Below are 26773 nucleotides of genomic sequence, written 5' to 3'. Positions count from 1 at the left end.
ACTACTGAGCAATGCACTTACTCTTCCTTTCTGTGCCCTTTGTAAATTCAAAGTACAGAGTATTACATTAACTCAGGCAGTCTGGACTAAAAAAACCGGGGCATGCTTGGAAATGACATCAATAAAAAACTCAGGTGGGGCCAGATACAGTCAGAGATGATACAAGCCACTTACTACTGAGCAATATGTATGTATGTATGGAATACATGGTGAATTTGTAAAATGATCCACTGTTTTTCATTGACAAATTATGAAATTCCCTTGATTTTCACCACTTCTTAAGCCATGTTAGTATTGAAAAGGTATTGACTTTCAGATAAGAGAAGGATCATTGGCTACTGTAGGTTCTTTGATGACTCCTCAGTGTTCTTTCACAAATATATAGATTTACTATTTTAAAAAAAAACAAATGACAATGAGAGCTTTATGAGTAGCTTTTAAACAAAATGAATTTTGTTCAGCATGAATGGTGTGATAATCCACAAAAGATAAGTACTGTTAAATAACATTCTACTTTAATGAGGCTATGGCTAATGAAACAGCTCCACACACACACCATGCATTTCAATTTGCTGTGCATTATTTCAAACATCTGTCTGCATTGTACAAAATGATATCTGGGACCATTCTAGGTTAAAGAATGCTCTCAGTCTGCCACTTTCACCCCAGAGAAACAGCTCAGGTGAAAAGATACAGGAAGTGCAATTCTAACATGCCACCTGATAGTAAGGCAATTAAACAGAGAGCTTTCTTTAACAAACGTGTTTAAGTGAAAATACATGTCTGCTGTAACATGTGTCTTTTAGTACAGTCTGATTTTAGTTTTTGTTTAGTAATTAAATGGCCTGTATTTACCCCGGGACCCTCCATTGTTGCAGTTGTTTTTTATTTAAAGTGATGCTTTACTGACTTGTCACTTTCTGATCAGGTGTCTCTTCTCTCTTCCTTTTTGCCGGTCACAGAAGCGTAGCCCGGTAAGTTGTCAAGATTTTGATCATAAAAGACAATTCAGTGCTTCCAGTGCCATTACGTAATTTACAGTGAAACCTTGATTATACAAAGTTCAGTTCTACGAACGCCTCTGTTCATCAAACTGCCCCCTCTTATTAACCTGTTGAGTGTAATGCTTATCTGTTTTCACAGAGACAGCGTACTAATCAGCCCGCCATCTTGAGTGATTAAAGTAGGCTAGAGTATATTGTATACTTTAATATATTGGGTTGTATTGTAATTTATTCAAATCGGCCCCAGTTAGATTGGAAAATAGTGGTTTCACTGTGTAGCAATATACTGCTGTAAACTGCACTGGGTTATTGTATGAACTGCAGTTTCATCATTTCACTCATGAAGTTTATAAGTTGACACAATTATCATGGTACAATAAATGAAGTAAAAGGAACTTGGATTAAAAAAGAGCTTCCCAAGTCATTCGTTTTATTAAGAAATTGAGACATTTCTTCAAAACCTTTGTCTAATTTTTTAAACGCACAATTGCTATAATATTTTGCCTTATACCAACCAGCAAGCAGATCAAAGCTGATTTTTAGTTTGTTACATTTTTGGAAGCTGTCCTAGGAAGGATGCTATATAGATTTAATTGGTACAGTATGGTATGGTAGACCCACATTTCTTTGTGGTACAACTATTGTTGATATACTGTATATTTTACTTCAGGAAAATCCATTGTTTCTTTCAAGAAACTGATTCTAAAGAAATGATTTAGCAGCCACGACACTAACTAATAAACATCATTTTGCGTAAGGTCACTATTTGGTTCATAGCTAAGCCAGTGGTGCTGGATAAAGTAATTCCTAATGAATGCCAAGCTGAACACCCAGCTATGTGTCATTCACTGCCTGCACTGTGGGTGGAATGCCTCAGATACACAGATTGTTTCTACCTCAATATTTTAAAGTATATTGAAATTCCTTCTTGATTTGTAGCACTGCATTGACAGCTGTGATAAAATGATATGCTATTGGCTGGACCTGAATGATGATGGGACAGATTTATTAAGCTTTTGCTTTAATGAAAGAAAATTTATTTATTTATTTTTTTAAGATGCCTTTTTTTAATTACAGGGCCTGATAAAAAGACACTTGTCAAGTAAGTATTGTGGTCTGATATACAGCAGTAGAAGTTGATATTGACTTTGTAATATGTAATATATGGTTATTTACCAAACTTATACATTCATTGACTGTATTCAATCTATCTATGTAGCTATCACTTTACTAATACATATCTATGTAGCGATCACATTACTATAACAAGGGTTGTGAATAATATATTACCCCTTGTGGGCAATACATATCCCAAGAAAAAGTACCTGTCACACTTAATGCACCAAGGTTCATTTAGCATGCACCTGTTACCATATATAGTTACCCTTTAAGATGATTCTATCTAGATGTAAAAGGTGTATTAAACATGCTAGGAAGCCCATAGCAGTTTATTGAGATTGTATTATATCTTCTGAACTAACTTCAGGATTTAGCTATGAGTTTGTATCATGTTAAGTTTTAAGTCAGTGTGAGATAGCAGTAAGACTGGTCAGTATGCAGTACCAGCACTATTGCATTGATTCATCTTCTCCTAGGGGAAGAAATAGCAAGACCCAGGCGTTCCACAGCAACACCCACCCCCATTGCGGAGCCTGTCAGGTGAGTCTCTGTGCACTGTTCACAGCTACACTGCACCTTTTTATAATACCTCGGTGTAAATTAGCATTGCAGCAACACTGTAACCACTTTAGACTAAACGTGTTGCTATGGGCACTGTTCACAAAGCTTTACTTTGAAAGATGTTTTGTTGAATAGCCTAATAAAATTAAATATTCATAAAACCGTTCTAAGCTGTTGTTAAAGAAGACAGTCTAGAACAGTTTCATGAAAACACAACTTTATTTTATATATAGATACATATAAAAACAACAGACCCTAACTAATAAGTTACAGAGTTGTGAATAGGGCCGATATAGAATCTAAGTATGGTAGGACCTCTTGCGCGTGTTTTTGTTTTTTCCTGTTTGAATGTTTTCTGTTATGTTGGCCTCGCGGCTCATTCTGCCTCATTCCTTCCTCTTTCCAGTAAGAAAGCACTAGAGGATCCTACAGCTCTCTTCGGCCCACCTCTGGAAACAGCCTTTGAGGCACAGAAAACTGAAGGTACTTCATTTAATAAACTTAAGATACTAAAACTGCATGCGGAAATCTTACTAGTGTTGAATTGGAGGAGCCATTAATATTGCTATAGATATGTATTATCTTCCTTTTCAATGTAGTTGTAATAGACGAGTCAGAAGTGTGGGGTGTCCCTCGACCCAGTGGTCCAAATCAGGAGGCCCCATTACCAAGACCATTTCCAACTGGAAGTAAGTCTTATTTTTTCGAATGCGCATTCCCAAAGCTGGGAAACTGTCAACTGTTTCATCTCATTAATCATCAGCCATGAGTAATGTGATCACTCAAACCTCTAAATTAAACTAACAGATCTGAATATTCATTATCTCTGTGCAGTGATTAAGAAGTCTGGACTGATAAAATGTTAAAGGCCTCACTTGCAGCTGAAGAGCTTAAAACCTGGCTATTTACTGCGGCGAAATGGATTTGCATTGCAGTGTAATGCTTGCATCATGCTAACATGCAAGAAACGCATAAGAAACTGAAGAAAAAGCATCCACATCAGAACATTTTAGGACCCCAATTGTTAAAATAAAGCCGTATCACAGCCATATCCCTGGCTCATTTTAAAACCACTGGGGTTGGTTAGTACCTTCATTTACAGACACTCACTCGCCACCATCCATCATTATTGGGGCATGCTATTCCTTTTCACCTCCTCCAGTCTAATGTTCATCTCATCTGTAAGAAAGAAATGTCCAATTTTTTCATTTTAGCTCCGCCTCCACTTCCACCTAAGAATGTTCCAGCAACACTGCCTCAGACCGGTTCACCTTCAACAGATGTCGCGAGTAAGAACAATTTACATTCGTTCAGGTTCATTATCTTTAACCTTGACCCTGTTGGTAGCTACAATTGACCAATGCATTGTATGGTACAGTACATTGATGTTTATTTGTTATTATAATTGTGTGAAATTCTCTTTTCTTGAATTACATTGTGATCGATCTCTATAACACTTTTTTGTCTTGTAATCATCTGTAACATAAAGATGGAGCTGTTTCAAAAAGTCCCAAGCCTGAGTCTGACACTGACGTCGCTACGTGGCAGCCGACTTCAAATTCACTCGAGGATCCTTCGGTGAAAGCAGGCAGGGATCGCAAACTGCCATCTATCAGTGACTTGGACAACATCTTTGGACCAGTAGAATGCCCAAAACCCCAGGCAGAGAGCACAGAGAGCCAGTGGGTCCGTTTTTCAGATGAGTCCCCAGAACACATTGATGATGATGCTGCTGCTGCTGCTTCTGCCACTGCTCCTCCTACAACCCCTGCTTCTACCCCTGCCCCTGCTCCTGCCCCAGCCCCTGCTTCTGCCCCTGCCCCAGCCCCAGCCCCAGCCCCTGTCCCTGCTCTTGCCCCGGCTCCTCCAGTGGTGTACCCCAAAGACAAACCTGTGTCCCCCCCACCTGTCCCCCTGATCCCACCCATGCCATCTGAGACCAAAGCAGCTTCCCCCCCCGCTGAGCCCACGCGCAATATCCCCCCTCCCCTGAACTTAAACGGGAAGAGGAGTTCCGACCTGCATCCAGGAAAAGACCATGCCGTCGAATCAACAGCGTCTCCCAAAGAGTTTGGGCAGGGTCCGAGAGCCACGCCCCCTCCGCCTCCGCCCCCCACCTACAGGACGGTGGTGTCCTCCCCGGGACCCTGCCCGGGGGCAGGCACTGGCAGTGGTATGTGTGCCGTACAGTTTACTTTAATAGAGGGCTGCCACAGCATATTCTACTGTGTGCCATTTCACATTTAAACGTGTGTTTGTTTCCCCTGAAGTGTGATGGATTGACAGTAATGGAGACTAAAAGAAGTCTTTAGTTTCACGTTCACAAATATTTGGGACTGAAAATGCAGAACTAAAAAGCAGGGAAATGTTTTTTTGTTTATTTTTTAAAGTTAGCAAATACAATTTATTTTAGTTTATACCCCAGAGGCAGCCATCACAGCGGCCAGGCACTCAGGTTTTTCAGTTATAATTATGCTGTGCACTGTCAAGGTGTAGATCCTGTCTGACAGCATTGCTTCTGAAGCTTAGACGGTTCATTCTCAGACTTATCTCTATATAACAGATGTATATTAATGTACTGATGGCATCCGTTTAAAAGGATGCAACCCATACTGATTTACCGAAGCCCACTCCCTCACCAATGAACTTGGTTTTACATGCAGGACTATGGGGTCCCAAGTGCAGGTGGACTAACATTTTCAGTTTGGATTGGGCTTTCAGTTCTAAGGCAGGGTTGATGTAAATGTAAAAAGGGTGTGTGTGAATCCTTCTGTGTGGTTGAAGAGTAATCTCTGCAGAGAATAGACTTCGCTCGTATGTCCCATTGCTCCTACCAGAGAGAGAACAATGGATGATGATAGCAGCAGGAGCACTTAGACCTTTCACATGTTTCACCTACAGATTGATTAGAAGCTATATTGAAGATGGCACAGGTTAAAATGAAATGTCATTTAATGAACATTTAAATGGCGTAAACAGTCTCTTTAACTACACTGTATTTAGTCATGTAGTCGTGATGTTAGTAATTACAGCCCAGGCAGTTGATGGAATGAATATACAGCTTAAAGCAAAGCTTTTTGTGTAATAATTAGTGTCATAATAATATAAATAATCATAATCCCATGGACGCTGACAGTCAAATTCAGGTTTTCTCCTGCTGATCTCCCGCTGTTTGTTTATAGGTTCTTCTTCCCCGGCTCGTCCTGCCACCCCATTGGCTAGCAGCAGCCCAACCCCGCCCCCTCCTCCTCCGCGGCCGCCCTCCCGACCCAAACTGCCTCCTGGGAAGCCTGGTGCCGGAGACGTGGTACGTGTTGCCCCATTCATATAATTCAAATAGAAAGAATACTTCATTAACATCCCAGGAAAAAAGTCATTTGACATTAAAAGTGAGACTGCTGAGCAAAAGACAATCATGGTGGCTTTGCACAGGTTTAATAAGCTGAACAGTTAATGGAAGAACTATAAACAGTGCCGCCTTGTGACCACATATGAAATGCACATAAAGCTGATATGCAGCTGGTATTAAGCCAACAGAACGACAGATCTCAGTAAGAAAGGCCACTGACTGCATAATTATCGGCATAGATTTTATAATTGCCAGAAAGCTGAAACATCTAATTAGATTTGAATGTTGTTATAGGTGCTGCATCTTTTAAAAAGGATCTTGCAGTGCAGAGATGGCTGTTATGATACTGCAGTTGACTGTGCTGAGCGTTGTCATGCTCTTTTGATGGTTAATGTCTAGTGCCATGACAACAAAATGCAGCTGCTGTTATCGAAAAGGAGAAAACACGTGGGATAAAAAGGATTCTTTTGCATTTATATTATTACATTGCTGTTTGGTTTTTTCAACCAGGGATAAAGTGTATTACTTTATTGCTGAATTATTCTATGCAATATGATTTGGGCTCAGACTGTTTGATAAACACGCCGGTCTCACTACGATGACTCATTGAGGGCAACGGTTTTTTTTTTGGTTTTTTTTTTTAATTGTTGTGTCTAGATCTCAACATCTTTCTGAATCATTTTCTAGGCACACTTACCTCAATATCTCCACACAGATTGAAAATGCTGCATTAAAAGGCTACCCTTAAACAGCAGAAGTTTGTTCCTGGTGAATTTTAGGCTTGCCACCTTTCTCTGTTTTCCCTGGATCGTCCCAGTTTTGAGGAAGGTGTCCCGGAAATCCAATATGCCTTCGCAGGACACTAAATGCCACCAGTACCATAGATTGAACACAAGTTAGATAAATCAGGATACAATATTACTGCGATAGACGCACAATATGAATAGGATTTCTAACACTTTTAACCCCCCCCCCTTCTGTCCGGAGTTGCTGTGTATTGTACCTGAGTGGAGGTAACCCTACTGGTGATGTAAAGGGTTCATCGTACAGTAAGTGGGAACTGGGAGAAGTTGAGCCGCGTGCTCATTGTGTGTTTCTTGTTTTTTTCCTTCAGCCCCGGCCATTCAGCCCTCCCGCCCACTCGTCCAGCCCACCCACAGTGGCACCTCTGGCTCGCGCTGAAAGCACGTCCTCCATATCATCGACCAATTCCCTGAGTGCGGCCACTACGCCCACTGTCGGTAAAGACCTCTCCGTTTCCGTTTCAGGTCTGAATTATTTCACAGTCAACTGGAAAAGCCAGATGTTTTCTCAGCCTGACATTTTATCAGTAATATTTTTCTGTACATCAACTGACCTGATGATATAACAAAACAACAACAACAACAACCACATCAACAACAAAAATATACATACAATTGCAAACAGGAGTTGCTCTATATAAAATACCCCTTTGGTAATTACTTTGTCATCGTAGTGTCAAGCCTTCACTAACACGTTCATCATATTTGTATTTGTTGTAATAATATGCACTTCACATGTATTTGGCTGGGCTGAGAATCTATCTGGCCATTTCTAATTTAAAGTGTATACCACAGCTTATCTAAAAATCAGTAAAGTGTTTGAAATGACATCGATGGGTTTTTTAAACTTTCTAAACTGCTTGTTTAAATGTATACCATTTTAATTAATCTTTTATTCCATTCATAATTCCTTTCTTTACATTTGCCCCTTTGTATATGTTTTTTTAATATAAATGTGAATCTGTAAAGATGTGTCATTGTTTGTTTTGTTCCTGCTATCATTTATTCTTGATTTACTTTTTATTATGCTTGCTTCCTTTTCTTTTTGTCAATGATGTCAGAAGAGGATGCTTTTGTTGACAAACTGCCCACGTTTGACAGGCATTGTGATACACCTGCAGGTTCAAAGGCATATTGAAATGTCACAGTACAAGCAATTATGCCTGCAGAGTTATAGATCTGTGACATCTGTAATGTGCATATACCATTCATAATATATATATATATATATATATATATATATATATATATATATATATATATATATATACGCATCAAAATGTCAGTGATGAGAGTGGCAGGTGTCACTTTGCATGGCAATTCCCATTTTATAAAGCAGATTATTTTTTGCTTTTTTTAACATAAAAAAACAAGAGGATTATATTAATACGCATGTTTTTGTTTTTGTTTTTTTTTAAACGTACTGTACTAAAGAGTCAAAGAAGACCAATCCCAAATCTAAAATTGCATTAATAATGCCCTATTTTCACACCAGTCAAGCCTAACACTAAAGCTAAATTGATACTCTATGTAATTATAATACAAAAACATCACCATTTCATATTCATGTTTCAGACGCGCACACACTTTCATTTCAATTTTTACTCTTCAGAATTATTGTGATAATGTATTAGGGTACTGACTAAATGATATATTTCACAGCGTAGTAAGAGTGAAACAGAATACACTAGTTAGCTTTGAAGTTGAGCCTTCAAAATGATATATCATTGCATAACTTATTAACTTTCCTTGAAGACACACAAGAACAATTTGCCAAAACAACGAAGGTCTGGTAGGCGCCTCCCATACAATTAAACCCCACACCACCTGTATTTGATCAGGAAACTCATTCTCCAGCCCAGCCTTCGTGTTTCTCTCTATTCTCTTTTGAGTTCTCGGTTTATCCTGCTGCTACTCCACCTCTTTCCTTTCCTCTTTGGGGTTTGTTTCTTTTTTTTGCCTCGCTCTCTACTCCCTTCCCTCCCATCATCATCCCCTCCTCACTCCTCCCTCTCCTATTTCTCCTGTCCCTTTTCAAACAGTGAGTCAGTCCTATCTGTCTGCTGCTTTCCTGTCGGCCCCTAACTCTCTCTCACAGACACCCTTGCCATTGTTACACATTCGAGAAAAATCTAGTGCAAGACAACTGCATTGCTAATGAGCTCGGTGGCAACAGTTTATTTTAAGATGGATGAATTGCACATGTATTTGGGGAATTGCAAAGCAGCTACTGTATAATTACATGCTGTTATTTTGTATTTTCTTTTGTAAATATATAACATAAAGCCATATATTTACAGTATATGGTCTGGCTTGTAGTTGCACAGTATCTACTTTACATTTATAATTTTGAAGTAATTAAAGGAACTGTTCCAGGTAGAGCTTATGGTAAAAGTTTGCATTTAGTGTATCTGACTTCATTGTAATAACAATGTATTTACACATGGTTGTGTAGCTACAATGCAACGACATGCTTAATTACAAAATGAAACGTTGGCAGTTGTTGACGTGTTTTGTAATCGCACTGTAGAATGCAATACACATGTAACCTCTCTTGCAATTGCAATGTCATTACAGTGCAATAAGACACGTGTAATGTAAAGTGTTACCAAGGTACCTGAAAATCAGTGTTTGTTTCATGCAAAAGCATTTTTAAACTTACATTTTCATCTAATTAGTGATCAATAAACAATCACTCCCCCCCTCCCCCCCCCATGTACATGGTCTTTTGTCAGCTATGCAGTGGTGCAGAAGTCTATATTTAATCATGAAGACTCTGGATATGAGGCAAAACTACTTCCAATCAATAATTCTAACAATACTTATGAAACAAATATGAATATGCTGAACTTCACGCAAGGTCACAATCGATTTCAGGTTCTCTTAAGCACTGCTACTAGGAACAAATGCTTTAATTCAACTTAAAAGAAAGCGTTACCCACAGAAAACCGAACCCTTATTCTCACTCTAGTACTGCATGCATGTTTCAATTATTCTACCATTGATAAAAGAAGAGAAAAAGCCAATTTGAGTTGTATTGAAATCAGCATTTATAACACTCCTAGATTAACATGAAACATTTGAATGCGTACAATACTTTTAAATAAATGCAACAGCCATGGTCTTAATCTTCAGCACCCTTGAGTTCCTGCTTCAAGACAAATGCTTTTTATGCGGTCATGGCCTCACTTTTTGTATATCTGCACAACAGGGCCCTTTTTCACAATGATATTTGCGAACACCTTGTCAAGGTTTGGAATAATAAAAAGAGAACCCCCCCCCCCCCCCCCCCCCGCCTCCCTTTCACATTAGTGGCTTGCAGTGCCTTGTGTTCCCACCCACTGTGACGTTTGCTAGACCTGCCGTGTGACTCACACTATTGTCCTTCTCTCTCCCTACCCTCCCCGCCCCACTTCAATTCCCATCCACACAGAGAATGACCAGCCTTCCTTGGTATGGTTTGACAGAGGAAAGTTTTATTTAACCTTTGAAGGTAAGTTGTGTACAGTGTGTAGCACACCTTGAGTTTCATTTCTTCAGCTTCTGCCCTAACCCCTTCATGTTCCCTCCTATCTTCCTCCCATCCTTGAGAACCACTCTCCTCCATGCAGTGACAATCTGCCATTTTTTTTCGTCATCACACTGCATATTTCTGTATGATTTCTATACATTAATTGCATGTGTAGATTCTGCATGACTTTTTTCTCCCCCGGTTTGGACAGCTTCTAGTTAACCTTTATTAGTAAACTAACAACACACTCTTTAGTCCACTGCCCTTTGAGTTCTCATGTTTTCAAGTCAATATTTATGGAGGAATAAAACCAGACCCAAATGGGGAATATCGGTTAAAATGGTTTAGTGAGTATGTGGTCCAAATCTACATCAAGATTCTTAAACTGACATAATTGTTGTGTTACTATTGCTGCGGTTATTTTTAGTTAACAGCTCCCTGTCGTATAATAAAAATACAGTCGTCTCCACGTATAGGAACACCTACTAAGAGAACACTTCACCAAAGGGAACACCTTTGTGATGAAACAGATTTTTCCCATTGTAAATGCTCCGGCTAAAGGAACAGGAACTTCGCTTAACTTGGCACCGACAGCAAGTCGTTCACAACGGATACAGTACTGTTGTGTAACCTGATAACTCATCATCATCAAACTAAAATTCAAATAGTTTATTCAGTCTTCTCATAACTAACTTGTCATTGCGAGAGTGTCTTGATGAACACTGATTGGTTTATTCAATCTTTCCAGAACCAACGTCATATCATTGCCTCGTTTTGTATTCTGATTTCCACGAGTGCACCTCATCGCTACAAACTTACATGTAAACAAACGGTGAAATGCACCACTGTGTCTGGAAATTGTTAGAGCTCTTGAAAACAAACCTTGAATCAGACACAAGCCACCAAGCAATTTGGTGTTTCCCGTTCTGGTGAGTTGCTTCACCATTCTGCTACATAATGTGCATGTCTTGTATATTGCTCCAGCGTTTTTTAACATGCGTAGGGATGCTGTGTTAATTTAGTTTGACAGTCAGTTTATTAACGTTTGCTTTTTTTTTACTTATTCAGTTCATTTCATATGTTGATTCACGTGCGTCATGACAAGTGATACATATTTATTTATTTATTGATTCATGTTGTGTCTGGTGGCTCACTCCATCTTAGAGAACACTTCGGCTATTAGAACACTTTGCTTGGTTCCTGAGGGGTGTTCTCTTAGCCGGAGACTACTGTAGTATAAAAAAAACTTATTCCTAAAATAATAGTAATTTCCACTACCTAATTTTCCTCCCAGATCTTGAGAGGTTTTGCCGAAGCCGCTCTCATTGTTGAGAATTGTAATCCATGCCTTTTAAAGCCATATGTCACGGAATCTCAAGCCTGCTGTTGAGAATATCCGTTTCTGCAAAGGCATCTGAATGCCATCAAGAAGCATCCCCATTGCACCCTATGTTTTCTTGAGTTCTCCATTTACATTTTTAAGGAAATACATGGAATGAGTAAGTGGGTTAAAAAATAAAAACAGTATAATTAAATGCATACAAAATATGATCTCTAATAAATCTTAAAAGCAAAAGAGTTGAAGCAAAGCAGAGCTGTTGAGTGGCCCCTGAGTTGTTCTGTGTTGTGGTTTGCCTGGTTAATAGTGGGTATGCTACAGGTTGTGCAGCTCCAGGCCCCTGTCATGTAGATGACTTTGTGATGTGTTGCAGGCTCTTCCAGAGGGCCCAGTCCTCTGACCATGGGGGCACAGGACACTCTTCCAGTGGCTGCAGCTTTCACAGAAACTGTAAACGCATACTTCAAAGGAGCTGATCCCAGCAAGTAAGCACTGCATGCATCCTTTACATGGCATGACTGGAATAGCCATGCCTTTTCATGTTTGTTGTACTGTAGGGGTTAACAAAGGTTAAACAAATATTGTGAGCACACTTGAGAACACTGCTCAAAATCAGCTGTAAGGTGGGAGGATGTTTTCCAACTTAGCCAACTCGGGACAAGGTATTGTGTGCTCTCATTTACAGACATCAAATTATTTTCCTTACAATATCACATGTATTGGTGGACTTCAGTACTAATTGACGAATAACTCTTCTCCAGATAAGGATAATAGGAAAATGCAGAAGCATTTTCTTTTTTTATTACAGGTCAGATTTTTGCCTGCTGTAAACCTTTTTTAGAATTCATTTATAATGTAACTCTTTAAGATCTCTCTTAAAGAGTTATAATACAATATACACCAATATGAATGCCTGGAATCAAATTAAACATATTTAAATTCCCCATACTGTATATTTTTCGTGCCGTAGTGTTTGCAGTAAAGGTTCCTTTTTTTCTTTTTTCCTTTTTTTTTATTCCAGACTGATGACATGTTTTTCAAAAACTAGGTTGCTGTTTTTTAAAACCGGATTTAGACCATGGAATAGTCAAAAGGGATCCATGAATTTTTCCATTGTTGATAAAAGAGAGCAATTTACTGACCCAGTTTCCATATCAATCACCGCGTCCCATTGTTTTTACTTCCCTAAAGTGCCATAAAGATGCAGGGACAGACCCGTCCCCCCCCCGCCCCACCGGTCCTCTTCAGTGACACTGGATGCCATGTCCCTTGTGTTTTAACCACTGTTTGCCTTTTGTTTTCAAGGTGTGTTGTGAAGATTACAGGAGAGATGGTGCTTTCGTTTCCAGCAGGAATCACCAGGCACTTTGCCAATAATACCTCCCCGGCTGTTCTAACATTCAGTATAACAAACTACAGCAGGCTGGAGCACGTCCTGCCTAACCCCCAGCTTCTCTGCTGGTAAATAGCATGTCCTTTATCATCGCAGAATAGCTGAATGCATCGACGCACACTAACACAGATGAGTTGTGTGTTTGTGACTCTGCTAATCCACATGAATATGTTCCGGTGTAAGAAGGAAATTGACTGCAGATCTGCTTGAAGGCATTCGTGCAGCCAGACTTGTTTGTACTTTCAGGAGTGGCTTGTACCCCCATAGAAGAAGGAAAGAAGTATCTTGTGGGAATTTGATGAGGCCACCGTACACCCTGCTCTAGTTTGGAAAGGGTTAAAAAGGGCAACTAATGTTAGCGTAAGAAAAAATGAATAGGTTCAGTGCTTCCACACAAGCTGGGGGATAGGAAGTGATAGATGCCCAGGTTATCTCCACATTGAACTATTTATAGTAATAGTGCTTAGCTGTAGGGATGCTTTCTTTACCCTTGCACCTGCTTGCATGTAAGTATATGAGCCAAACATGAATGGCACTGCTAGTACTTGTAGAAGTAGGGCACCAACACATTCCAGCCCTAGGTATATGCTGGTGATTCTGGAGTCGGAATACTGACACATTCCAGCTCTGGGTTTATGCTGGTGATTCTGGAATCAGAATACTGACACATTCCGTCTCAAAGACGCAAAAGTAATCTAATTACTAACCCGACCCTTTCAGCTTTTCCTAACAATATTCAATATCACAACTGAAGCAGAGCTCTTTGTTTTTGCCGATGCCATTGTTCTGCTTGTTACAGTATGTTTAGTAAAATCTAAACTACAGTATAATGTGGAAGCAAAGCTCTACCTGGCTCAGTGATCCATGTCTTGTTTGTTCTCTGCACAGCGATGCCACACAATCAGATGCCAACTCAAAGGAATTCTGGGTTAACATGCCAAGCCTGATGACACATTTAAAGAAAGTGGCCGAGCAGAAACCGCAAGCAACATATTACAATGTGGATATGTTAAAATATCAGGTATGGATACTTCAACCAAAACCAGCTGGATCACCGGACTGTACCTTCCAGGACAACTTTAGAAAAGAGAGATATTTAAAATAAAAATAGCTGAATATTTGTTATGTTAGCTTTTAGTACCGTGTATACTTCTATCCCTTATAAAGGTTTACCACAGGCATGTTGCGCTGTATTGTTGTAGTCCCATGCTTTTCCCATGATTATACTGTACATTTACCATAGTTTACTATGGTTTGCCATGTTTTCAATATGCTTTACCATAGACCCCTGGGCTTTGCAATGCTCACCTGTGTTTTCCTATTCTTTTAGTGTGCTTTATTACACCTCTCTATGCTTTTACAATGGTAAACTTGTATAAGGGATATCATAGTAATGCAGTGTATGAAGGCGTATTCCTCATGGCTTCATTGTCTCCCAGGTATCTGCACAGAGTATTCAGTCCACCCCCCTGAATCTGGCAGTGAATTGGCGATGTGAGCCTGCCAGCACTGACCTCCGAATAGACTACAAGTACAACGCGGACGCCATGACAACACCGGTCGCTCTGAACAATGTCCAGTTTCTAGTCCCGGTAGATGGAGGGGTCACCAAACTACAGGCCGTGCTGCCCCCTGCTGCCTGGTAAGAAAACTACAGATAATCCCAGAGTTGGAAGAACCATGTACATTTTAACCAAGGAGGCATTGTAAGAATGGAAAGGGGTTACTGCATGGCAGTCCGGTACGAACAGTCTTCCAGGCAATCTTCTAGATACTTGTGGTCAACGTTGTTATTCAAGTGAGACCATTTAAGATTGATCTCCTCAGGCAGGGGATATTTCATCGATGGATCTCTTTTTTGTATAGAAGTAAACCCTCAAGTTTGAGTAATATGTGCACATTAAACGTCTACCTCGTTAATCACAATACAAAGGCACAGCTGTGAACCTACCTCTTTGATAAAAGTCTAAGGGCATCCATGCATTTTCTTGCTGTGAACCTGTGGTTTGGAATCTCTTTACAGAGGCAGTATTTGAGTGAGTTTACTGCGTGGAATTCATAATGGTTGAGCCTGGTATATTCTCGTAACGAACAATATAAAGGAAGTTTCCATTCTCTTTTTAATTTTATTATATTCTTTATGATTTTACATTACAGAGACTGGAACACGTTTTCTTAATTCCTTTAAAAAATGGTTTAGAATAGTTATAGAAAAGATAGAGACTTATAGCAGAGCAGCACAAGTGTACGACAGTGTCATCTGGTGGTGATTATGTGGAATTACTAGAATACTGAAAAAGGTTGCACCATTTTATATGACTGGTTAATATTGGAAAAACTAGAACCAGACAACCAAGGTGGTTAATAAAAGTCGTTACTTGATTCACAATATTAACAGTTTTATCTTTACAGAAAAGGTTGTAAATGGGGTGGTAAAGAAAACATGCCCCAGTAGGCTAATGTATTTGTCTGCTGACTTTTTAAGGAACTCTGAACAACAGAGGATTCTGTGGAAGATCCCTGATATCTCTCAGAAGTCTGAAAATGGAGGTAAGCTTCAACTGAGCACCAAATAATTCATTTCTAATTCTAGACGTTTTTCAAATTTTTGTTAGAGGGAAGCAAAAGCACAAAACAAACCCACATAAGCCACGCCAGCTGCTTCATATCACGTTTAATTCTTCACTACTTTCAGTCATAGGAGGTCATTAAAGACTGGAGTAAACGCTTTGAAGATCTGGCCCAGGGTGTTCCCTAAGATGGTAAGCCTCTTGAGTTTGCTGAAATGTCCGCTCTCTCCATTCTCTTTTAGGAGTCGGGTCTCTGCTCGCAAGGTTCCAGTTATCCGAGGGCCCCAGTAAGCCATCTCCTTTGGCGGTGCAGTTCACAAGCGAAGGAAGTACATTGTCAGGCTGCGATATTGAGCTGGTCGGTCCCGGCTACAGATTTTCGCTAATTAAAAAGAGATTCGCTGCAGGTATGTCATACCGACAGTCAAACCTTAAATAAAGACCTGTGTTAAAGGGCCATGGTAACCACGCTGGTGAACCCCTGAATATTTGTTTAATCAGCTGTACATAAAGACTTACTGTCTGCTAAAGTAAAAAGGAAACCCACAATCCAAGTAATTAATTGTAAATCAAATTTTTGGGGTTACTGTAAAAGTTGCTAAGTAATTGCACTGTGACTCCTGTACTTTTTAAAATGCAATGCCAGTAGTGTGGTGTGGATTCATGAAGTAGAGGGCTAGTTCTTTGTCAGCGGGGTGGAAGAGCATTGCAGGTTATCAGGGGGCTGTTCGGGGGATTGGAACAACCAAAGTTGGAATAATTGCAATTCTACTTCTGAAATAATTGGAATTCCTTAATTCTTTTTTTACAGGAAAGTACCTGGCTGATAACTAAACAATGGCTAACTGCGATGCAGAGAAAATCTACTCATTGGATTGGATGAAATAATAAAGGACTTTAATCATTAAAGTAAAAAAATAAAAATAAGAAAACAACAAAACTTTTAACACTTTATATTCTACAAGTAATCCAAGGTGACCAATCCAGCAGTATTATAACTTCTATATAGAATTGTCAACAGTTTTAAAGTGTAATTATTGTATTTGTAAAATGGATTCACTTCACATCTATATTGCCATCTAGGTTAGCCACTCTTTCCTTTAAACATGTAGGACCCAAATCTGATTATAGGGCAAGGCACTAACGTTGAGGCAAAGGGCATTAGTGCCTGATTATGGGGCGCTAGTGGGGTGCCAATGAGCGCAATCATACTTTGCCCTGTGAAATGATTTTGGTACCATGTTTTGCCCTGAATTTTAATGCCTGTGATACCGACAGGTGTCGCCAAAGCAGACTTGGTGTGTATATATATATAGAAACAGAAATTAAAGAGATCAGAATGATACCAAAATAATATACCCTAATACTTATTCTTCTGCATGATTAGAACCAATGAATCACCATGGACAATCTACATGGTGCTTACACAGTCCGCCATCCAAACGTAGTTGGATGTGCAAAACGGTTTTGCTGTACACTATTATTAATTTGAGACCCACTTTCCAGACACCATCCCAATACAAACATGTATGTTAACATATACTTTACTGTAAGGTGAGTCGTGTATTTTCTCTCTGTTAGCAAGAGCATTGCCATTGCAGTCCGTGTTACATAACAGAGGGCTGTTTGGAGGTCAATCAGAGTTCAGATAACGTTATTTTTCTGCACCTGCAATTCCGATTGTTTTGAGAACTTGAGGTCTGTTCACCAGTATACCTTGTGGTGAAGCAGCAAACTCACTGAAACCAGTTGGGTCGTCTCTACTTGAGAATTGGTTAAACAGGCCTACTTTTAGGACATTGTTACTTATTTATGATGAAACACATCATGACATGGTCTCTTTTAAAGTCATTTAGCATTTTAATTTGATAATGTGAATAGTACAGTACAAAGGCAGCTTCAATGATAACTCTATATTTTGTAGTTGCAATGTTTCAAATGTTTTCCCATAAGAATGTAAAAAAAATGTCATTTAAAATCAGTACTATATATCCTAAAGGGCCTTCTTGTATTGTTGTAACACAGACAGCAGTGTTAGAGTTCACAGTATGTTCCAGCACTATATTTATATTTATTGACAATACTGATTTGTTGTAAAAAATATATATACATATATATATATATATATATATATATATATATATATATATATATATATATATATATATATATGATTCTGTTTATGATTATAATTTGAATAGTACCACTATTTAGAAGCCCTAGAATTATAAATATTTTGTTATCTGTGTATGTAGATGGGTATCCTGTGTACAGTATAATGCTATGGTATCATTTTTGTTTTATTTATTTCAGATATAATTTTCATGTGCAACAAATAATTTAAGGTATATATGGAATAAAAAGATGAAATCTCTAACTGGGTGCATCATGTTAAACAATGAGAGTGTAATATAAAACAGTTACTGTTGGTGGCAGTTTCAAACACAGTTTCTTTTTTATTGGCATTGATGTGTTTTTTTTTTTTTTTTGCCGAATTACTTTCTGGCTGATAATATTTAACATGTGTAGCATAAACTTAATCAGAGTAAAATCAGTGCTAGCATTCATGACTTTTATTTTGCAATCTAAACTGGGCTCTTTTAACGCTTTTTAAAACAAATAGTTTTGAAAGGGTACGAATAGAATAGAAAATGGCATCTTTTAGATCGAGTCTACAGAACTTGTTTAAAAAGTACTGTGCTATTTTAATCCAAAAAATACTCTCTTTCATTGGCTGAGAGCAAGAACGTTGGCAACAAATGGCAACATCGTAGCTTTGAGACAGGAGCTTTCAAAGCTTTCAAATTAACAAGGCATACTCATAGCCAATCGTATATCATTGTTTGGATTTTGTAATTACAGTACAATGTACTTGCACCCAGCCACTGATTTGTACTGCAAAAAGTATTGTCTGGAAAGTTTGGATCAGTGTGTCCATGATTTAAGGGTCAAAGGAGAAAAAGGATGCTTTGACTTGTATTGTGAGTATTAGGGTTAGGGTTAGGGTCTTAACTTGTACTGTGAGTATTAGTTTGCTTCTTGTTATTTTGTAGACATCCTTCTAAATAACCTGAGGTAAAAAATGCCCTATATTGTACCTGCTTATGGAGTAGTTACAGTACTTGAATGCTTTTTGCACTGGATTTTTTTTTTTTAATGCTTAGAAACTTTCCTCCTTGTCAAAGGTGCTGTTTACATAATGCAATTTGGCATTGAAACAAAATGAAGTGAAACTGTTTGACATTTATACATCATAGCATTTTGTTTAGGTCAACGTTAAACAGCGAGCACACACGGTAGTGTGATGAATGGCTAAATTGGTGCCAGTTCTTCGGGAATAGGCCTGTGAAGTTACAGCACATCTCTACGGAGCACCTCCTGACGGGTGTATCATTCCATCATTGTATTTTTATAATAACATCCCACCTGTCTTCTTTTGGGAGCCAAATATTTTGCATGTTAAAAAACAAAACAAAGTAGGTAAATCTGTCTGGGTCTGTTGTAGCTGGGAGTTGTACAGTAATTTAATCTTCGTCCTCTTCTGTGCCGGTATGTTTTGGGTTCTCTCTCCCTATGTCTATATGAAATATTCAGTATGTTATCAATGTACAGTTAGTTTTCCTCTACAAAGGGCATTGTAAAGGGGTAAATGCAAGATTTTATTGAATTTCCGCATTTGTAAGCTAATGTCACAGAGAACACTGTTATTACAGAGCCACATGCTTTATGTGTACAATTTACATATCTTTAGCTTTAATACTGAGCAGTACAGGCCATGCAAGGTGGTCTTATGGTAACATTTGAATGGAGATTTCCTTTTTGTTTTGCAGCAAAGGCTACCTGCATGGCAGCCGGGTTTCAATTCACAATGTCAAAGGAAAGAAAGAAAATGTCTCTAACCGGGAACAGGTTCCTTAGCAACAACAGCATATTTTACCAGTAGTTGAAAAACAGAGAAATAACCCTCAACATGAACACAAACCAAGCAGATAAACGACATAGACTATATGACCAGAGTGCATTTAGCATTCGGTTCATGAAATCCTGACGGCCGTATGAATAGTTTCGCTTGGGGAGCTGTCTCTAGAGGCTCACTTTAGGGTTTTCTTCTTTTATTTTGCTGTTCTTTTGAACTGCTCATCTGAAAGGAGTGGCTTTCCTAGAAGGGGCTCTGCTTTTCGGAGTCATAGAGACGTTTTTGGTAAAGCTTTTGAAATGGTATCAAGGATGAAATAGTTTCTTTCACTCGAGCCCCATCTACCCTCTATGTCCAGATATATATGTTGAGTTGTTGGGTCAGCAGAGTTGAAAGTTCACTTTGTCACATGACAAACCGTTCAGTGCCGACCAATAGGATTCTCAGGCCAGCTCAAAGCCAGCTAAAGACAGTTAATGGAGAAAAACAATAAATTTAGTATTTGGACAACAGAACCTCAAGCTACTCAGAAAGATTGCAGGTAAACACCAGACACCACATCAGAAGAAGGATTTTGCTTTCAAAATAAAAAGAAACAATGGGGGGGTATTTAATTGATCTAAATGGTGTCAGGTCTCCACGCTGACTACTTTAACATCATTAAGATAGGGCTCTCCCTGGCGCTTTACATGTTGTACAGAAGCACTGCCTTCACTGGTAAGAGATTTCAAATCATTAAGATAAGGCTCTCCCTGGCGCTTTACAGATGCACTGCCTTCACTGGTAAGAGATTTCAAATCATTAAGATAAGGCTCTCCCTGGCGCTTTACAGATGCACTGCCTTCACTGGTAAGAGATTTCAAATCATTAAGATAGGGCTCTCCCTGGCGCTTTACATGTTGTACAGAAGCACTGCCTTCACTGGTAAGAGATTTCAAATCATTAAGATAAGGCTCTCCCTGGCGCTTTACAGATGCACTGCCTTCACTGGTAAGAGATTTCAAATCATTTAGATAAGGCTCTCCCTGGCGCTTTACAGATGCACTGCCTTCACTGGTAAGAGATTTCAAATCATTTAGATAAGGCTCTCCCTGGCGCTTTACAGATGCACTGCCTTCACTGGTAAGAGATTTCAAATCATTAAGATAGGGCTCTCCCTGGCGCTTTACAGATGCACTGCCTTCACTGGTAAGAGATTTCAAATCATTAAGATAAGGCTCTCCCTGGCGCTTTACAGATGCACTTCCTTCACTGGTAAGAGATTTCAAATCATTAAGATAAGGCTCTCCCTGCCGCTTTTCATGCTGCTTTCACTGTTAAGAGATTTCCATAACACAGGTCCACAAAGGAAGTATTTTAAGTTTCAATTAATGAAATAGGTCCCAGTAAGTGTTGATTTCAGCAGCCTGCTGCTGCGATTGCAGTTTGTGTTAAGCTTACATTTGCTGACACTTCTCTGTCTCCTTGTAAAGCCGGCTGTGCTTCTGCTTGGTTTCAAAGCCTTACTGGTAAACTACTGTATTATGAAGGAAGTTACAATTTACTTGTTTCTGAAGTGCATTGGCCGCTGGTAATGTGAATGTGTGATTTAAAGATCCATGAGAAACTGTCATCTGTGTAACGTTATTTGCCTTATAGATTAGTTTAACATGAATGGATATCAAACCCTCTCTGTATATAATTACTTTAAAAAAAAAAAAAAAATGTTATTTAATTTAGCTCTGTCTCCATGTTATCCATTGCACAGAATACTGAATATGCAATTATGTTTTATTGTAAATTAACTTAAAAATGGATTTCCCATTTAAGAACAAAGTTTTGAAACTATAAACAGAATGACCATAATGTAATAACTGTTTAAGATGTCAATCAATGTCAGTTTTCTTGGAAATAAAGTGAAAAAAAATGAAACTATGCTTTTTTCTGCACTCAAGATCAATTTGTGCTTTATTTATGCTTTGGGTATGTTTTCGATTTCACTTGGAGGAAGTAGTTCTCAAGGAGTCATTTGTTCTTTACGGTAGTGCAGAGGGATATTACTCCACTATACTGGAGACAAGTTCTCAGTCTTGCAATCCCATAATATCCTTTTTTGATTCCCAGCCATTTGTTATTATTTGAAGTCGGTATTGATGGAGTGAAACAAAACTGTATTCATGAAAGTGTTTAAAGAAGCCACCAACAAATTGGAAAAACAGCATTTAAACAGCTTTTATTAACTCATGAGTTACGAGTTAAACATTGTCAGGAGTATAGGCCTAAAGTTGTTTAGGATATTGTGCAAGTAATAGGGTGTTGAGCAACTTACAAATGTTGTGTAATTAATTCAACAATACAACTTCAGACCTGTCACTATAAGAAGCGATTCCGTTGATATGGAAACGTTTGTTTTTTAAATAGATGGATTCTTTTTTTTTTCTGGAGCATTGCTGATGGCCGGATGACAACAAACTTCCTGCTACATCTGTCCAAATAATAGGTCCCCAGACATCCATGCTGCATGTTCTGTTTTCACAAGTTTAATCTCACATGACTGAATTAATGGGGGATGAAAGTGTCCTCACTGATGTGCTTTCTTTCTGTAATGTATAAGTTGCATCTCCCTGTTGCAAGTACTGTATTAAGAAAAAGTATGGCACTTACTCAATATTCCTGATTTGAATCTATATATTTCTTGTATGCAAAGTTGTTTGTTCAGACATGTGCATGATAGGTTTGTGAATACTGCCCATTCTGCAGTCAGCAAGCACCCTGTTTCAGGGGACAGAAATAAAGTCAGATATTATGGGCCAGCAACTTCTAATATAAGTTCTCTCTTGCTCTGCTGTTAAGACGTGGTTGGCCTGTCTGCCCGCGTCCTGCTATACAACTGCAAAACGTTTATTGGCTGAAGCTCAGAAGCTCCTACCATTGACTGGTGAGTAGCAAGTGTTGTCAGGACAACCCGTTCCTGTTTGCTGCTGGATTAGGTAAGAGTTCCAATCTGAAATCATTAATTATTTAATTAATATTAGGGCTATTTTGTTAACGTTTTTGTATTGAAATAAAATAAAATAGCAATGGTTGGATGCAGCGTGATTTAAGGGCAACATTTAGTTTGTTTTGCTCTCTGGCAACAATTATAGCGTTTTTTTTGTTGGGAGTAACATTACAAAATGTTGCGTGGTTGTTTTATGAGAGCAGCATTTTGTATTTGTTCTGTACTAGTAGTGTACTGGAATAACTTTAGTTGATAGTTTGTGGTCGTTGTTGTACAACCGTTTCTGTATATGTCCAGTCTAAAATGCTCAATGCTGTACTTGTGTCAGTGTGACGTTAAATTGCACTATAGCAATAGGAACGTGAGTTTGGGTGTATCAGATTTTACATTTTTAATACTTATGTTCATTAATTAGAACCATGGGGAAAAATAACTTTACATTTTGTTTTAGTTTTTTTTAAACATTTGAATGACGTAACCCCTCGTTAATTCAATCTTAACGCACGGTATATTAATTACGATGAAAAGGAAATAAACATTTCTACATGTCTTATTAGTGGTAACAATAAAATAAAAGTAACAATGGTTTTACTGGTTTCAATTCAGTGTGTTCAAACCCATGACCACCCTTACAGACCACTGGCCCTCAGCCAATGAAAGACCCTTTGGGCACAGCTTGTTTTTCAAAGCATCAGCCATATATATATATATATATATATATATATATATATATATATATATATATATATATATATATATGTCTTGCATAAGGAAACACCTGCCAGCCTGGTTATCTAATCTACTGTCGTGTCCATCATGACTGAAACTGACTAGCAACAGGGAGCTGTATATCCAATGTATTACAGAATGCTGTACATGTTACGCAGTTTGCATGTAAAATGAATCTGTTCTGTGTTAGCGGCAGACCACTGCACAACAACATATGCTGAAAATGGCAGGAGTTCTAATTTTCTTGTCCAGCCCCTATAGACAAACGATTTCTCTTTATTTTGATGAAACAGATTCAACAATGTCTGACGTGGCCAAGGACAAGGCAGCTCGCCTGCTGAAGAAGAGAGGCAGCGTCTCCTCACTCAGCAGCCATGAAGTCAAAGCAAAGGAAACAACTGAGAAAACTAAAGAGTACATTTGTCAGGGTTTAATCTGAAAGAACAAGCAAAGAAGATACAGTGTGTGTGTGGTGTACGCTCTGCATCACCATTCATTGTAATGCACTAGCTAAACACTGAAAGTATATATGGGTATATCGCATTATGTCTGCTCTGTGCTGGTTTAGTTTGCATGAGAACACACAACTGCTTTATTATCTCACTATCTCACTGCTTAACACGTCCATTTAATTGAAGTTGAACAATATGGCCACAGGACCTAATGGGTTATCTATCTCAGGATGGAGGCAGGCAGTAATTGCTGCGCTATCTTGTTTGATCCTGTGCAACTGAATATTAACTTAATCATTAATAATAGGGGAGGTGAAGGCTGAAACAACATAGCTAAGTGGCGCTTAATTTCAGGAAGTAGTTACTGACTGTGGGAAACCACAACAAAACCTTAATCTACACAGCATGTTATATGTTGCAAGTGATCATGCTTTATGTAGCTAATGCTTTTCTAAACAGCAAGGTTCGTATTGTCAAATACTGTGTGGAGATACTTAAATAGATTCAATTATAGATTATTTTGTTCATGTTTACCAGTAATTTCATCTTCAGCACTATATTGTAATTGTTGCCCTGTAAGTTAGAAAAAAATTGTGTTTTGCTAATATTAAAATATTAGATTTGTAACCCATATTCAAGCAAGATAAAATCATGTGTGTCACACCACCACTAGTTATTACTAATCTTACTGCCTTGTAAATGACAAAGGAGATCCCCTGTTAGAAATAACAGGTATTTCCAGTTGCATTAACACAGAACAGTTGGAAGCTGCCTAAAGAGAGCTGTAGCATGCTGTCCAGATGCCCTGCACATTGCTGTGGCTAGATTGCAAGCACTGGTATCTCAAACCACTTCGGCTTTGGAACGTCCACTTGACTCGTAAGGACATGTGACACGTCTACATTCTATAGAGCAGAGCCACACCCACATCGTTGCTGTGTATGCTCGTTTAAGCACATTATGTTCACAGCAATGATCGATGCATTGATTGATTGATTGATTATTATTTCATTATGGGTAACCCTGTTACAGAATAAAGACTGAATCAACAAGCTTACTCTGCCTGCCCTTTTCAGTGTTTATGCTAGTTGCAGTATATGTGTTGCCTAGCTTCTTTCCACTGGATGGCAACACATTGGATATGCAGTTCTGTATGCAGTACTCCATTGTGTACCAAATGTACCTTAATTATACTTCATGCTAAATAATATCATTTGAATTGAAGTTTAAAACCCTAAATTGGGTATATGGGCAGCAGTGTGGAATAGTGGTTAGGGCTCTGGACTCTTGACCGGAGGGTCGTGGGTTCAGTCCCTAGTGGAGGACATTGCTGCTGTACCCTTGAGCAAGGTACTTTACCTAGATTTCTCCAGTAAAAGCCCAACTGTATAAATGGGTAATTGTATGTAAAAATAATGTGATATCTTGTAACAATTGTAAGTCGCCCTGGAAAGGGCGTCTGCTAAGAAATAATAAATGAAAATGTTTGCATGTTTTGTATTCTTCAGCCTACCCCTTTTTGTTACCACTTTGTCTTCTGTCATCACATGGATAAATAACTGGAATACGGAACATTCTAGTAATACTTTACCTATGGAATTTCAGATTCATAGGGTTTGACCATGGGCAAAAATCTTTATTTTTATTTTTATTTTTTTATTACAAATGACAAATCTTTTATTTTCTAACAATGTAATCTCAAGATAGTGTTAATGCCTTATAAATAACCCATTAAGTACCAAATTCATTTATCTTTAAAAAAAAGAAATACATTACATTTAGACTTCAGTTAACAAAATCAGAGTAAGTTATCATAACAATAGAGTTAAAAATACTCCCAAACAATGACAAAGTAGCCTGTTCTAAAATGAGGACAATGGCACTGAATGGGTTGGACGGCAGGCCTGGAACTGAAGTTACATGCGTCAGAAGTTTGGCAGTGTGGTAGAGAGAATCTGTCCACTTTTATTACTGCATATCTGTCCACTCTTATTACTGCATATCTGTCCACACTTATTACTGCATATCTGTCCACTCTTATTACTGCATATCTGTCCACTCTTATTACTGCATTCACTACGGAGGGATGCTCATGCTGACTTTTCTGATCATTTACAAAGATTCCCTCGGTGTTCAAATTTGAAATGTTTGCAATCATTAAGAAATTAAACAGAACGTAACATCCCTTTGGTGCCCTTCTCACTTCACTATCCTGTGTTTTCAGTTCCATGAGTACAGTATCTTATACTGATGAGCCTATTGATGAGCCTGGCCAGCAAGATGACAATCCTCAACCTGCTGTTCAAATGGAGAACACATACCAACTAGGTATGTAACACTGATATTACTGGAAGTGGAAAATATAAGGTTACCAGACCTGGCTGGCATGCATATATTATTAAAACAAGGCAACAGTAGAACCTAGCATCTTAATTATTGTGCATACTGTTATGTTCTGTTGCATTCAGAGCAGTTGACATCAGCAGCTGCAGCTGTCATGTAAGGTTATAGGGAATTAGAGCCATCTAGTGCATCCAGATTCCGCTAAATTGATAAAACTACTACATGCAACAAAGGTTATGGATAATGCATAGCATTACATTTCCCAGGACCCTATTTCTTTAAAAAAATATAGTAACACTGTCTCTCACTACACTGTAATTGCACTGTGATTTATTGAGTAACTGCACAGTAATTACATCGTAAATACATAGCACACATATCAAGGTCTTTTTTCCTGTATTCAAACAGGTCCTGCAAAGCGTTTCCCTGTGGCCACAGTGAGCAACATTTTAAAAGACGTGCTGACCAGTTATCTGCAAGAGGAGAAGTATGAAGCAAAACTGTGTAGGCAGATGACAAAAACCACATCTGAGGTAGGCTTTTCTTTACCAGATCAAATACATTTCACATTAAAAAATAAACACAGTAAACCAAAACTAAAGTAGCATGGCCAGTAATACATGTGTGCATTTACATGCTACTCCTCCCCATGATTCCCATGGTTCATATCCCTGCATCCCTACTTTGCCTTGGGTCCCATCTAC

The 26773-nt window shown here is 38.6% G+C and overlaps 2 protein-coding genes across 4 annotated transcripts in view; both read left to right on the top strand.

The window, feature by feature from the left end:
* sgip1a (SH3GL interacting endocytic adaptor 1a) overlaps nt 1–21493 on the top strand; it is a 52030-nt gene extending 30537 nt beyond the window's left edge. For 2 of the 3 annotated variants that reach the window (XM_059035091.1, XM_059035090.1), the window contains 17 exons: nt 963–974; nt 2082–2106; nt 2600–2663; nt 3091–3167; nt 3284–3373; nt 3899–3973; nt 4174–4857; nt 5867–5991; nt 7148–7301; nt 10270–10329; nt 12060–12171; nt 12992–13147; nt 13968–14100; nt 14519–14721; nt 15565–15629; nt 15892–16056; nt 16461–21493. In XM_059035091.1, the coding sequence (XP_058891074.1) occupies nt 963–974; nt 2082–2106; nt 2600–2663; nt 3091–3167; nt 3284–3373; nt 3899–3973; nt 4174–4857; nt 5867–5991; nt 7148–7301; nt 10270–10329; nt 12060–12171; nt 12992–13147; nt 13968–14100; nt 14519–14721; nt 15565–15629; nt 15892–16056; nt 16461–16483 (2223 nt within the window). In that variant the 3' untranslated portion in view covers nt 16484–21493. The remainder of the gene's footprint in view (nt 1–962; nt 975–2081; nt 2107–2599; nt 2664–3090; nt 3168–3283; nt 3374–3898; nt 3974–4173; nt 4858–5866; nt 5992–7147; nt 7302–10269; nt 10330–12059; nt 12172–12991; nt 13148–13967; nt 14101–14518; nt 14722–15564; nt 15630–15891; nt 16057–16460) is intronic. The other variant, XM_034029318.3, reaches the window with a different exon arrangement.
* Nucleotides 21494–21950: 457 nt separating this feature from the next.
* LOC131739973 (dynein light chain Tctex-type 5-A-like) lies at nt 21951–26674 on the top strand. The gene is made up of 4 exons (XM_059034161.1): nt 21951–22534; nt 23568–23688; nt 25951–26054; nt 26478–26674. The coding sequence occupies exons 2-4, from the start codon at nt 23576–23578 to the stop codon at nt 26672–26674; spliced, it is 414 nt and encodes a 137-aa protein (XP_058890144.1). The 5' UTR covers nt 21951–22534; nt 23568–23575.
* Nucleotides 26675–26773: the final 99 nt, after the last annotated feature.

This window comes from Acipenser ruthenus, chromosome 12, assembly GCF_902713425.1.
Source record: "Acipenser ruthenus chromosome 12, fAciRut3.2 maternal haplotype, whole genome shotgun sequence".
NCBI lineage: Eukaryota > Metazoa > Chordata > Actinopteri > Acipenseriformes > Acipenseridae > Acipenser > Acipenser ruthenus.
Note: the sequence above shows the minus strand (reverse complement) of the source record. Positions and strands in the feature narration are given on the sequence as shown.